The 14,806-nt window shown below is 43.3% G+C and overlaps 1 protein-coding gene across 1 annotated transcript in view; it reads left to right on the top strand.

Moving 5' to 3' along the window:
- LOC147616657 (uncharacterized) overlaps positions 1-8,791 on the top strand; it is a 108,504-nt gene extending 99,713 nt beyond the window's left edge. The window contains exons 13-18 of the mRNA XM_086777725.1: positions 4,427-4,489; positions 4,606-4,889; positions 6,019-6,145; positions 7,002-7,094; positions 7,589-7,813; positions 7,908-8,791. Of these exons, the coding sequence (XP_086633851.1) occupies positions 4,427-4,489; positions 4,606-4,889; positions 6,019-6,145; positions 7,002-7,094; positions 7,589-7,813; positions 7,908-8,195 (1,080 nt within the window). The 3' untranslated portion in view covers positions 8,196-8,791. The remainder of the gene's footprint in view (positions 1-4,426; positions 4,490-4,605; positions 4,890-6,018; positions 6,146-7,001; positions 7,095-7,588; positions 7,814-7,907) is intronic.
- The last annotated feature ends 6,015 nt before the right edge of the window (positions 8,792-14,806 follow it).

Raw genomic sequence — 14,806 nt, 5'->3', positions numbered from 1 at the left:
TTTCTGTGCCCCGGAATCGCTCTCTACTAGCTTTCCAAGTATGAAACTGAATAGACTGCAAGGGTGCAACATTGCCCCTACACAAACAGGAAGGCCACGAAGTCTTTCCACATGCTCACTGCCTCTTAAACCAAAGGTAACCTCTTTTGAGGCTACCTCAGAATCCCAACCCTCTCTCACGGATAATGACTCCTTACAACCATATCCAACATCATATTACCAATGTAATGAAAGGGCAACTGTAACACAGAAATCTTATCTATCATGAAAACTGAATAAACACATAAGCATCCAGAAAGGAAAAGATAACAGTTTTGCACAATACACCACACTAGGGGCCAGAAGATGGGCTGACCTGACCCCCCATCCCCCCCCCCCCCCCCCCCCCCCCCCTCTCTCTTTTTTTATGGTTAGATTACCAAAAAGGAGTAATACAACTTTGCGGGTGCCCAGGGATTCTCCACTCCTGTTTCTTCCAATACAATATGAAAACAAAACAAAGCATATGCTGAATTTGATTCAATCCTTAGCACAAGAGAGCATTCCCAGCATAAAGCACATGTAGGACAACCATGGACAGTCCATAGCACTCTCACATCAGCCCGGGACAGCCCTGCATATTCATCTTCCTCCTGTCTGGCTCACAGAGCAAGTTGACCAGCCTTGAAGGGCTGTTTGCAGCAGTCGACCAGCTCTCAGAAGCCTCAAGGGAAGTCGACCAAAAGCAGTTCACGAGCCTGAAGGTCTCGATCAGGAGGGAATCTCTTTTCCACAAATCGGCCAGCTCTTCTGCACTTTCAAGTGCCTTGACCAGCAGCTTTTTAGGGCTGTAAACAGCTGGCCAGCAGTAGGAAAGCTCCCAAAAGAAGTCGACCAGCTTCCCCCATACACTTGGATGGTTTCTGTCGCGGTAGATGGCAATAGGAAGCTGTAAACCAGTCGGCCAGCTCTCACATGCACCCAGAAAGCGCATGTTCAAAACTAGAGTTTTTTTATAATCATAGAGTTCCTCCGCCAAAAATAACTGAGTTGTGTGCTTTTTAGGTCCAGAAAGGGGCGCCTACAAGAAGTTGGCCCAAATCTTGTCCAATGCCCACCTATTGGCCGCCACCACGTGTATTAAATTGGCCTTGGTCAGTGTGAATAACTTATAAGTTGTCCAATCACTTGTAATAAGTAAGTGTGGACCTGCACCCATAATTATTAGTATGTGAAGTCATAAAGCTGTAAATTGGGTTTTTGGGGACACTTCCCACCTACAAAACACATGTAGAGCACCTGTCAGTCCTAAACAGGTGTGCACGTACATGTCTATAGGGTGCCCAGGCGTCCTCGGCCCATGGACAACACAGGCAATAATCTTAGGCATTGTCCAGGCAAACAAAACAAGTCATCCAAATATAAAATCAATGTCATGCACACACATAAGTGCAGCTAGACTTGAAGAAACACCCATCTGCTCTGTTGTATTAGTTAAAATGTCGAGGGCTCATGATCCTTCCGGACCTTCCCAGAACATAAATACCGAAGATCACTAGAATAGCCAGTCCCAGGGAATCACATCATGTCAGGCTCCATGAGTCATACATGTACACCATGTCAGGCCCCACAAGCCACACATGTACTATCATGTCAGGCACCATGAGCCATACATGTAATGTCATCTCAGGCTCCATATGCCATTTAGACACACCATGTCAGGCTCCACAAGCCATATATGTATGTCATGTCAGGCTCGATATGCCACAAATGAACAGTAGAAAACAGAAGCTGTGAGGAATTTTGTGACGCAGGGGGGGGTGGGTGGGCACAAGCGAAGGTGGTCAGGGGGAGGAGACGGCGATGGCGGGCAGAGGGGAGGAGAGGGCGATGGAAGGTAGGACGTCGGGGGAGGAGAGGCGCAATGGCACAGGGTGGGCAGGGAGAGGATAGGGTGATGGTGAGTAGGGGGGAGGAGAGGGTAATGGTGGGCAGAGCGTAGGTTTTTGGGTGGGTGATTGGGGGGGGTGCGCTCTCAGCTCACGCTTCAACTGTTGTCTTGTATGATGGGTTCTAATCCACACCTTTGCAACCTATCCCAACTGTAGAACTCTTTTTTTTTTTCCCCTAGGAAAAAGATTCTTCTATTAGTTAACAAAAAACCAGCCTCAAAGGGCTAGATACACACTCGCCTCTATGTACGGGGTGGGGATCAAAGTCAAAAGCTTTGCGGAAATCCACAAGGCAACAGTAAATCCTCTGATGTCATACTCTACCCTTGATGATGGCACGGAGGGTGAAGATGTGGTCAAGGGTAGAGTAGCTCCTCCGAAAGCTTGCCTGTCCTGAGGCTCTGCATCCTTGGATCTTTGCAAATGAACTGAGCTCCGCCTCTAGCACTGATCCATAGAGTTTGGCTACTGTGTGGCCAATCATGATTGTCCTGTAATTATTAGGATCAAGTGGATCTCTGGCTTTGAGGATGGGGGTGATGGTGTTGGTGGACCAAGTGGGTGGAAATCCTTCACAAAGGGCTTTATTGAACATGTAGGCTAGTAGGGGCGCGAGGGTATCATTGGCATGTGAGATATACTCGGCAGTGAGTCCCTCATGATCTTGGGCTCGCTCATTATGTAGTCTACGAATGGCCTTGAGGACCATGTCCTTTGTGAAGAAGGTGGAGGTGGTGGGGGTAGGGGTGGCTGATGGGGGATATGATAGAGGGAGCGTGCATAGGAGTGCCATGTGTCCGGACAGGTGATAGGTGTGGGCAGGCGATGTTCTTGGAGTTTCCTCCGGGCCTCTTTGCTTTACATAGTCTACGAATGGCCTTGAGGGCCATGTCCTTTGTGAAGAAGGTGGAGGTGGTGGGGTGGGGATCTGTTGGTGGGGGTAGGGGTGGCTGATGGGGATATGATAGAGGGAGCGTGCATAGAAGTGTCACGTGTCCGGGCAGGTGATAGGTGTGGGGGGGCAATGTTCTCGGAGTTTCCTCCGGGCCTCTTTGCAGTTCGGCCCTAAGAAAAGTCGGTATAACTCATCCTCTTTCCGAGTGTAGAACTCCCATTTCTTGCGTTGGGTGAGCCGTTGAGAAATCTGTTGCGCTTAATGCTTTGTGATTTGCCCAATCTGTACCTCATGCTTAAGACAGGAGCGTGTGGCTTGGCATTCGTCATCATACCAACAGTTCTGAGAGAGAAATGAAATGAAATGATATATTAACGTCTCTAAGAGGCCATAATGGCCTATGAGACCAAAACTGAGAGTACATCTGAAGTTGGTGTCTCATCAAAGAGAACAAGACTAAAAAGTACAATAAACTGATTGTCCTACAGTTATAAGAACAGAACTGCAAGACTCCGAGATGATACTGAGTAGAAAATACTGGAAAATACTGGAAAATGTATATCAGGTAGATCCATGTATTAACGTCTTCCAAAAGACCGAACTCGGCCTATGAGACAAATCAGTGTACCTGTGTGGGGTATCCTCTGTCATCCCAACAAAATGAAAAAGTACTGAACTAAAAAGCTGAATCTGGGTGTGCAATAAGTACAATGAGTGGGGGAGGGGATGGAGCTCTACTACTAGGAGAATGCAAAGCTATATGCATGGAGTATACAATCATGATATGCAACCTAGCTAGCTCCATCCTGTACCATACTGGGGGTATAAAATGGTATACATCAATGAAGGGGGTGTCCACAGCTCCCTGAAGAACATGCCTGGGTCTGCTCTGAAGCGAGCCAGTCGCTCCGCACCCTCTCTGTGAATGTCCATAGATGATGATGATGATGATGATAGTATTAATGTCCATAGAGGCCAAATATGACCCAAACAGCAGTGCAAAATCATGACCTGTGAGATTGAACTGTGTGTGTGTGTGTGTAATTGAAAATATATTTAGTGCGGATGGGCACAGTGAGATGTGCCCATCTGGGCTTTGAATGCAGGTGCACATGCAAGGGGGTGCTGTACGATCCAGTGTCTATTTTGGCACTAGCAAGCTGGCCTTTTTGTTTCAGGACATTGGCAAATAAAGGCACACACATTGTTATCCGTCCTCTCACGCGTCACACAAACACATACTAGACACACACAAATACAAAGGAAAAAAAGAGGTATTAATGTGTACAAAAGACTAGAAGGATCTATGAGACCAGAAAGAGGTTACAATCCATGAGTAAACTGGATGTCAAGACAACATGAAAAAGAAAGACTAGTTTGCCAAAAGAAAAACAGGGCATACATACCATGAAGGCTGTATGTATACAATGGATTAGGCAGAAAAACCTGGGCTTGACCATTTTCCTCAGGTCTGGACCTTTGATTTCTGGAAAAGTTTTCTTTACTAGTAAAAAATAAGTACACATTAATAGGTCTACTTACTTAGCACTGATAACCTTTTTAGACTTTAGTTTTGTACTTTTGTGTGTGTTGTTGACAGTCTCTACACACTGCTGTTCAAGGTCCCGATGGAGCACCATTAGAAGTGCAGATACGCACTCGAGTAAGAATTTGTATCTCTCTAAAATATAAGGGACAGTGGTTGTTGTGGTCCATGCACACAAATCTACTGTGAGCTTGTAAGTGTAGGCTCTAACTTTTGTATATATGCACTTTCAGGGTATGCATGAACATGCTGAGTATGGGCATGCGGCCCACTGGCTTTATAAAGAGTCTGAAAGTGTTGATAAGACCCTAGCTACCACGGATATTGTACCTTCTCTGCTTGGACTTCAAGCTAGAGATCCTTTGAACAAGTCAGAACGCCATGCCCCAGAAGTCTCTGTCGGAAACAATGAATCAATCAGTGGGAAGTTACAAAGTCCACCAATGATATCTATCCGGTTGGGTCATCCGGCTTTGAGGGTTGAAGATGGGCGGCTACTTGCAGGTGTTATTTTGAGGTGAGTAGCCAAGTAATATTTTGATCACTTTTCAATTTTGGGAGGTGTATTAAGGTGAAGTGTTTAATCAGAGTTAGCGAAGGAGTTTTTTGCTTCATCATTCTTCTAAATGACATGTCTATCAAGAATGAACGTTTCATTGGCATGTCTACAATCTTCTGGCAATTTCACAAAGGCCTCTGAATGATTATATAGGCAGAAGAAATCTTTTTCAGGGGAGCGTTTGTCTTATTTTTCACTAATAACTATGGGGGGTGCACGGGCATGCATTTGAGGGGCACTCTCCACGCATGTATATATGTGCACCCACACACACCACCTGCATGACAGAAATGGCCGCTTCTGTGTCATCAAAGTTTAAATAGATCGTTTGAAGAGTACGTGCACATAATCATTCTGCAAAGAGAGATCTCTTGGAAGAGCACCATCTCATCCAAAAAGCGAAGTAGACTATATGTGCAGCATATTGTAGATGATGCATGGAGCATCTCTTGGGAGCTGTTGTGAACAAACAATGGACTAAAAACAAAGTATGGCCAAGCATTCAGGAGCTTTGGCTAGGGACTCCTATGCTGAGTTGGCACTCTCACCCTCTAAGGAAATCGAATTGACCACAAGTTCCAAAAATCTTAATCACCTTAGATCCAGTGCAGAAAGTGGCAAATTCACAAAAGCAGTGGCTGGTGAGGTAGGCTATCCCATGTTGAAAGGACATGTCTGGCATGGACAACTTGGACGCATAGTAGTGGACATTGTGTTTTGTGGGCCCTAAACCCCAGACCTCAGTCAATAAAAGAGGCAAGCGATAACCACTTGGTCCTCCACACTTTGCTGAAATGGGCTGTTGTATTATTCATATTTTCTGTCTGTTCGCATGTGAAAACGGGATGGACACCTCCACACGGTCACTGGTCACAGCCCTGGACAGCTTGCCTTGGTGCTTGACCTGTCCGTGGATGGTTGTGAAGCCACCCTTAGCATATAGGTTTGTCTCACGTTGTCAAGTTGGCATAAATGTGCTTGTGTGTTTATTATTATTATTATTTAAAAAGAGCTGAAGTAGGAACATGCCTCATAGTTTTGAATGACAGATTTAGCATTTTGATGTTCATTTTTACAAAAATTGCAGGGTAGATAGGGATGGGAGAGACCTGCTGGTGGCTGTTAGCTTTGCTCTGCATGCAAGAGAAGTTGCCGCTGGACGATCTGGAAATCAAAAAGGAAAATGGGCAATTTATGCACAACTCTACAAAAAGGTTTGTTCTGCCCTTCCCATGCATGCAATGAGAGTACTTGAATCCTTGGCGTCTTCATTATTTGGCAAAGCAATTGACCTTACTGGGTTTTTGCCCGATGAATGTTCCGTTTCACATTGTTTGTGAAGACATGATTAACCACTGCACTTGCATGTTAATGGGTTGATTGGTTGTGTATATGCAAGGAGTTGTCTGACAAAAAAAATCCAGTTGAAGATCCCTCGAAGGTTTGAATGGAGTCAAGTTTATTACCATGCTATTAAAAGGCGGATCAGCCACGTGCACCACATGATTGTTTTTAACTATCAAAAACCATCTAGTACTGTGTTTAGGGATGCATAGAAGCCTGGAGTGTTCGGCAAAAGGATTGCATTTCTCCTGTGTAACAGCACTAGAGGACCTTACTCCATCAAGGGGGATTGAGTTACATGTCTCTTTGATTAAGTACCCCATATGTTTTATGAGGGCATCCTGCAGATGATGCTTTCTATGCTACCGTGCAGGATAGTACATACCACTACTCTGGGAGTTCCACTTATATCCATTCAAACTGCATTACTTCGAACTGGACTCAGTATGGGAGGTTATTGGGAAGTTGACAACTTGGGATTGGGAGATCTGGAGGGCAAGATAAATGAAGCTATTTTTCGAGTACTTGGACGTCTAATATATAATCACCATTGATAATGTGGCTTTGCTTATATGCATGAATGTTTGGCAATGATTCTATAGTTTGGGTAGATATAGAAGTGTTTTTTTACTGACGAAAGCTTTCAAGTGTCTGCTTTGGTGACTTCAAGATTTAAAAGTTGCACATGATGCTGTTAAAATTGATAGGGCTTTTGATGGCTAGCAGGTTTCAGATCAATGGTGGTTTGCTCCTGGACATGGTGATTGGAGCACATGGTTAGAAAAGTATACCCTCTGTAGTGATGGCATCTATCACAAGGTCGGTATGCTACAAGAAAGTGTGCAAATTTCTGCCAGTAGTAGCTATATCAGAGAGCATTGTTAATTTTGTATACAGATCATAATCAAAGTTGAAACCTAGGAATGCTATGCCACAATTAAGAATCAAATTTACATCCAAGTGATGATGTTGATGATGATGACATCGGTGGTGGCGGCGACAGTGATGATGATGACAGTGGTGGTGGCGGCAGCGGTGGGTTGAGGGTGATGATGTTGATGTTGTTGATGATGATGATGTTGATGATGATGATGGAGATGGTGATGATGGGGACAATGATGATGATGCTAGGTGATAATGATGACGGTGAGGGTGGCTGCGGCAGTAACAGCAGCAGTGGGTGTGGTGATGAAAAAGGATGACATATATTTTGTGAATTATGGACATATTGTAGAAAACTTGTGACCAGAGGGGATCCTATTGGAAACTAGCTCTATTTTTTATTCTCTAACTCTCCCTTTCTTAACATGCAGCAAGATCAATTTGAAAGGCCACTCTCTACATTTATTCAGCTTCTAGAGCTCGACAAGCAGGAGAAAGCAGAGTACTGGGAGGTGATGGATACAGTTCTGAAAGGAGAGGAGGTTAACACTTCGGAATCTTTTCAGGATCATGAGACGGAATCTCTTCAGGATCATGAGAAATTGAAGAGTAATATTCAAGCCACCACATCAACAGACGCTCGTCTTAACAATAAGGTAAATTTTTACTATGCCAGTGTTTGTTTGAGCAATTCATCTCCTCATGCATGTCTCGGTTATTAATCTTATGCACTCATGACCACCCCACCAGGTGAGGCTTCTAAGGTCAATGCTTCAGTGGGAAAAACAGCTTCACAGTGAAGCGGCCTTGGATGGTGCATTAACCATCTCACATCCACATCAAGATACAGCAATATTATCTGAGGTCCTTGTGATAAGGTGGCCAGATGGAGAGATCATGCGGATGCCTTCGGGGAGTACGGCAGCAGATGCTGCTTGGAGGATGGGGATGGATGGAAAGTTCATATTTGTGAACAGCCAGGCTGCACCTCCGTATGTGCAGCTCCGGGATGGTGACATTGTGGAAGTAAGAATTTAAGGGTGTGGAAGGCAGGTGATGGGCATTTGTTCTGCAGCAGCATGGAGGGCAAAGAAAATAACCCCCTTTTTTCTATTTTTTTTTTGAAATTTTGTTATCATTGTTCGCAGTACAACAGCCGTGGCAAGAAAATCCCATGCAATGCACACTGGCTTAATCTGCTTTCTGAATGAAAGCGTACTGTTAGTGATACCATTAATCACTGGAAAGTAATGACACGACAAATTGCGGTCTTCAAACTCCGCAGAAACGCATGTGTATATGCAGGGAACCCTTCATTCTAGAATTCTCTAGAAGAGGCCTCTACCATTCTAGAAGCCTCCATTTGTAAAGAAAAAAAGACCTTGCTTGATGCTGGGTTCAGGTTGAGTAGTGGCAGGCATTACAATGCCAGTTTATTTGTACATCAATGTATCCTCTTGGCTTATTATGTAAATTGAGATGTTCGGGATTTTTATAGTCTCAGATGCCACTACCAGGCTTCGTTTTGGCCGCAAGATCAGCATGTAGGTACAATTAGCCATGTAATATTTTTCTCATTATATTATTTCATTTGTATACTATTTCAGAAGTGACTCAAGTATGGCTGTTGCAAAGTTCTCAGCAGCTCTGAAATTTGCAAAGTCCTGTTGGTCACTAACAAAGTTGCTCCATCTTACAAATGTTCTGTCATTTCTGGAGAACAGTACATGCTTTTTCCACTTTTAACAATCAATAGGCCTGCCTTTTGGTGGACTTGTGTGTCTACTATTCCCAACTCAGGGGGTTTTGAGGGTAAATAGCATCTCATTCTTGTAGTTACCCTCGTCAAGGGAATCAACTTCTCCTAAAGATTGATCAAAAGTTAAGTTTTTTTTTTTTTTCTTTCTAAACCATTTTGCTTTGATGGTGGATAGGTATAACCCTCCTTTCAAAGAGAAAAAGAGCACGAGAAAAAACTCTCTTGCTTAAGACAAAGAGCACATCATTTAATACTTGATTAAAAAAAATGTATATTGTCCAGTAGCTTCTAATGAAAAGTAATCATTATCTGTTGTGTCCCAACAGATTGAGAAAGTGAGTACCTTGCTTAACCCCCATATCCCTAAAGAAGGGTTGTTTTTTCACTTTCATTCTTGTTGAAACCATAGATTACTTGGATTTGTGCAAAGCCCAATGACACTTGGTTCAAAAGCATTTAGTGGTACTAGTTGAAATAGCATCTCGTAATCTTGTCTTCTAGTAGTCCTACATAAGCACGAATGTTGTTGGGTCTTCTGCAGTAGGATCCATGCTAAACAAAACAATCCATAAGAGACAACACTCTTGAACAAGATAGTCAACAAATTTTTTTTCCCATGCAGTGGTCATGCATGTGTACCGTCCTTGGCTTTGCCATGATTGGCATTTGTGTGCTATGCACCATTCTAATAAGAGCAAAAATCATTTACATCTCTTTGTCTCCCCCACAAATTTTTTTTCCCATGCAGTGGTCATGCATGTGTACTGTCCTTGGCTTTGCCATGATTGCTATGGGCCATTCTAATAAGAGCAAAAATCATTTACATCTCTTTGTCTCCCCCATCTCCCCTTACCACCCAAAAAAAATAATAAAGGAACATTTCCTTACATTTATTTCTATGGTAAATAGTATAATGTCTAGGAATTGTTATGTTTACTTTCTTATGCTATTCTCTCTCTCTTTCTCTCTACCCCTCTCTGTCTCTCTACACACACACACACACACACACACACTTTTTTTTTTTGTGGAATCATAAGTATATTAGATTTACAAGATGACTATCCAAAGTAGATAGTCTCAAAGTACATCAACTGAAGATGTCAATATAAGACAAATATACATCATGATCTATTTGGTCAATCTGCATGCAATCGAAGAAAGATTGATGCAGGGAGTTTCGAAAGAAAGAAAAAGCAGAAAAAGCCGCATCACCGAAAACTCCATGGTTGCGAACTTTCCATAGTGTCCATAAAGCCCAGTAGCGCACCCATGAGAAGAAAAGAGTGAATTCTGGTCTGGGCAAATGAAGACCAAATAGCTAGAAAAACTTTCCAAATTTCATATTTGGAAATCTAGCCCGCAGAAGCTGGATGATAGGAAGAAAAAACTGTCGAGAAGGACAGTTCCAGAAAATATGAATGACTGTCTCCCTGGAAGCAGAGCATCTATGGCAAGTGGATGAGGATATATGTCTGCGTGCCAGAAACTGTCTTGAGGGAATAATAGCCAAAAGAACGCGCCATAAAAAAAGCTGTTGTCGAAGAGGAAGCTTCGAATGCCAAAGAGATCGCAATCGTCTTTTCCACCACAAAGATGACCGATGCATATGCCAGAAGAAATTTGCCCATTCAGAAACCCAAGGCAATGGCAACAAATGTTTATACAGACCAGCAACTGTAATATCAGATAGCCTCAAGGGATGGCATGAAGAATCAAAAGAGGAGATAGTCCAATCCTGTAGGCGATCTCGAATTTCCAACAGTGGAATCGGCAAAAAAGGCTGAAGCATCTGAATTATATCACGCCAAAGACGACGATAGTGAGGTCCCAAGCCATAATGTGCAGCAGCCTGTGGAAAAGAAAGAGGGGAGCCATCAGGATGGATGACATCTCCCACAGAGGTAACACCCTTTGAGTGGAGAATATATGAACGCCGGGGTTCTTGCACCGCCAGGGGAACTGAAAATGCTTTGGACCAATGGATGCTCTCAGCGCGGAGAGAGTTGCCTTGTAAGGAGTCACGACCATTCCATTTTAAATTTGAAAGGACAAGCTTCCAATCAGCAAGTAAGGCAGAAATGAGAGGACAGCCCTTAATTTTGCCAGTAATGTAACCAAGAATAAATTCCCAATGAGTAGGTTGCCAATGGCCAAAAGCCGAAGTCGTCAGATGAAGCAATAAATGACGGATCATCGCTGTCCAAGGCTGAGTGCCTTCCAGAAATTGAAGCATCAGTTTACCTCTGTGGGCAAGAATATGCACCTGTAAATTAAGGATATTCAAGCCTCCATGCATTTTAGGGGTACACAAACGATTTGCCGAAAGCAAACATACACTCTTTTTCCCCTGCTTCGATCTCCAGAATATCTCCAAGATGGTGGACATAAATAATTTCAGCTCCCCCTGAGAAAACCTGATGAGAGGAAGGTAGAACTGAATATAGGCAACCAAGATGGATTGGAGAATCCGTAAACGAACATGCAAAGGCCATGTTGCAAGTTTCCAGTATTCCAACTTTTTCTTGAGCTTTGCCAAGACCCAATCTGTTTGTTGACGGCGAGTGATTGTCCATCCCAAAGGATATCCCAAATGCCGAATCAAATGAGTGGAGTGAACTATTTCCCCTGGCCATAGCAAATTATGCCACTGTTTTGAATGCAAAGGCAGCAATTTAGATTTCTGAAAATTGATTTGTAGGCCAGCCGCAAGTGCAAACAAAGAAAGAGCCTGCATCAAAGTAGAGAGATCCTGATGTGTATTGCGAGGAAGAAAAAAAGAATCGTCAGCATAAGCTTGAGCAACCAACTGACGTCTATTCTGAATGTCCAATCCATGAAGACTGCTAGTATCAACCAAATGATCCATATAAAGAAGCATGGGATGCGTCGCTATAGCATACAAAAGAGCACTTAAAGGGCATCCCTGCCTAACTGAACGATGCAAAGTCCATGATTCTAAGAGATCTCCTGACAATATACAAGCCGCCTGACTATCAGCATAAAGCCAGTAAATGATATTCTGCATTTTTTCTCCAAATCCCAGAGCACGCATGGTTTCTTGAATGAACCCCCATTTAATAGTATCAAAAGCCTTAGCAATATCCACTTGCAATAATAAGACACCTGCTGCGTGTATTTGGCATATTCAATGCCAATATAAGCATTTGCAATGTTATCTGTAATGTGCCTGCGAGGAATAAATCCATACTGTGCAGAATGAAGTCCATCATTCAAGTAACCCTTAATGCGATCGACAACCATTTTACTGATAATCTTGTATATCACCGGCATAAGGGTAATTGGTCTCTAGTCTGCCAAAGACTGACATAAGTGTTTTTTAGGCAATAGCTTCACCAATCCTTTTTTCCAAGAAGCTGGCATTTGCCTTGTCTCCCAGGCAATGTTTACCATACGCAGCAAAGGTAATTTGAGGGTGTCCCAATATGCAAGAAAAAATTCAACTGTAAGGCCATCCCATCCTGGAGCTTTCCATCGGCCACAAGACCTGATTGCATCAGACAGTTCTTGTTCAGAGAATTTTGTTTCTAGTTGTTGCACTTGAGTAGCAGAAAGGATGGGGGATACATGCTGTAATAACTGATGACGTGCATCATACACTTCCATGGCGTGAGAATCATCCTCATCAAATTGAGAAGAGAAATGGGCAACACAAGTCGCAGCCAATTGTGCTCGGGTGGAGGTCCACGTGTCATCTGAAATTGAAGTGCGACATATAGATGCAGCTTGTTTTCTGGAATGTAAACTCTTGAAATTTTTTTTGGAAGAGCAGCCTTTGTCCAAAAGCGCCTGTTGTCGTGCCCGTATCTCCCATTTGACAAGCTTTCAATGATCACTTACCTGAATACAGTGACGAGCTTGACATAAAGAAGTGGCTTCAGCCAAAGTTAGAGAGCGAAGATGACTAAGCTCGATTAACGATTGGCATGTTTGCTTAGCATAAGCAACAGTCTGTCTCCAACCTTTCAGATACTGTTTACCATAATCACGGATGACTGATTGCATGCGAGCAATAAAAGCTGTCCATGCATAATCCAAGTCAATGAAAGATTGAGGAAAGAGTGGCTGACAGGCCTCAAGTATCAGTGCTTTGAATGCATCATGCTCCAAGTAACTATTATTGATGATAAGCAACCTTCGAAGTGGCAATCTGTCATCGGGCATGTCGTGCAGATGAACTCTGAGCCATAAGGGTACATGATCTAAATATGTAAATGTATAATCTAGCCACAATTTGGTTGTGAGAGTATCATAATGAATCGGATCAAGCTGATACCATTGATCCAATCGAGCTTTGTAAGTGGATTGTGCATTATGTTGGAAGGTATACCCAGGCATCAGAGGCTGAGATTCTTTCCAAATATCAATCAGATTAAGCGTTGCTACAAAATCTACCCATGAAGAGCTCTCAGTAGCAAGCATATGTGTACGACCGGATGTATTATCACCAGGTTGAGGGGCATTATTGAAATCTCCACATATGAATGCTTTCTGTCTCCAAGGGTACAATTTCATTTGTTGCCATATCTGTCCTCTAGCCGGAGAGGATTGAGGTGCATATATCGATGCAAATTCAAAGATTTCACCCTGAATAAAGCACTGCATAACCATCCATCTGCCTTGGAAGTCATTAAATGCCATGACTGGCTGCAAATGATGTTTCACAAGAAAAAGTACACCCGAAAAGGCATGGTGGCCTGCATAAAAAATATCATAACCAGCATAATGGCCTTGCTGTCCAGCATAGTGATGTTGATTGTGTTCCTGAAGAGCAACGATATCTGGCTGCATATGCTTCAAATATGCCCAAACCATCTTCCACTTTTTAGGGTCACACAAACCCTGTACATTGAGAGTCAAAACTGTGATATATGACATCATATTTATAGTGTATGTACAGCATGAACAAAAAAAGTAGCTCAAGCTTGCATTTCCTCCACAGGGTCTGCACCTCGATCAGGAAGAGGAATATCTATGAGACGGGTGGCTAGCAAGCTAGCAGCCTCTTCTTCGGGAAACAGAGTACAACCTGCAGTTACAGTAGCCCAGGTGATGCCAATTCCAGAATTTTCTTCCGGGGTATGCCCACTGGAGGAGGCTCCATTCCAAGTTCTAGAAGGTAAAGGACGCCTGGGGATAATTGTCTTGCCTGGTGGCTGAGAGGTTTCTTGAAGTATCTTTTCTTTTCCTTTTGGTGAAGAAGTAGAGGGATTAGCCACAACTACATTCATATCAGAAGAGACTGGCACTTTGCCTTTCTCTTGAGGCATAACAGGAGTCTTTATACTTTTGTTTTTAATCCCTGAAGGACCAGGAGTGTCCTTATTTTGCATTGGGATGGGCAAGGCATCAGGCGGCATCTTATGGAGGACCAGAGGGCATTGAGATGCCATATGTCCAAACTTTTTGCCCTCAAAGCATGCACATGCAAAAAGACCCCATTTGAGTCTGAAAAATGCACTCCCCATGGAAACGTTATTTATGGTAATAGCATAAGATTCCGGAGTGGGCTGATCTATGTCCCATAAAATACAGAATCGATTTGAGTTGCCATTTGGTCTAGGAGGGCATACAACCTTTCCTAGAGATCTGCCATTTGGTCTAGGAGGGCATACAACCTTTCCTAGAGATGCTGCAATTTTAGGTAACAAGGAGGCCAAACATTGGGGGAAGTCGACCACTTCTACCCAAACAGGACAGCGATGCTTAATCAAAGCCTGATAGTCTCTGGTGGGGGACCATGGCAATACATGAACCATCTGTTGTCCATAGAAGAGAGGGGAGTGCTCTAAAAGCGTTTGTTTATGGTGCTCATCCACCATAATGACCTCAAAGAAACCTCTTGCCACATAGTGGACTTTGTGAACAAAAC

This window comes from Cibotium barometz, chromosome 38 (genome assembly GCF_041138505.1).
Source record: "Cibotium barometz isolate CiBa-2024 chromosome 38, ASM4113850v1, whole genome shotgun sequence".
NCBI lineage: Eukaryota > Viridiplantae > Streptophyta > Polypodiopsida > Cyatheales > Cibotiaceae > Cibotium > Cibotium barometz.
The sequence above is the reverse complement of the archived record's forward strand: the minus strand, read 5'-3'. Positions and strand labels throughout refer to the sequence as shown.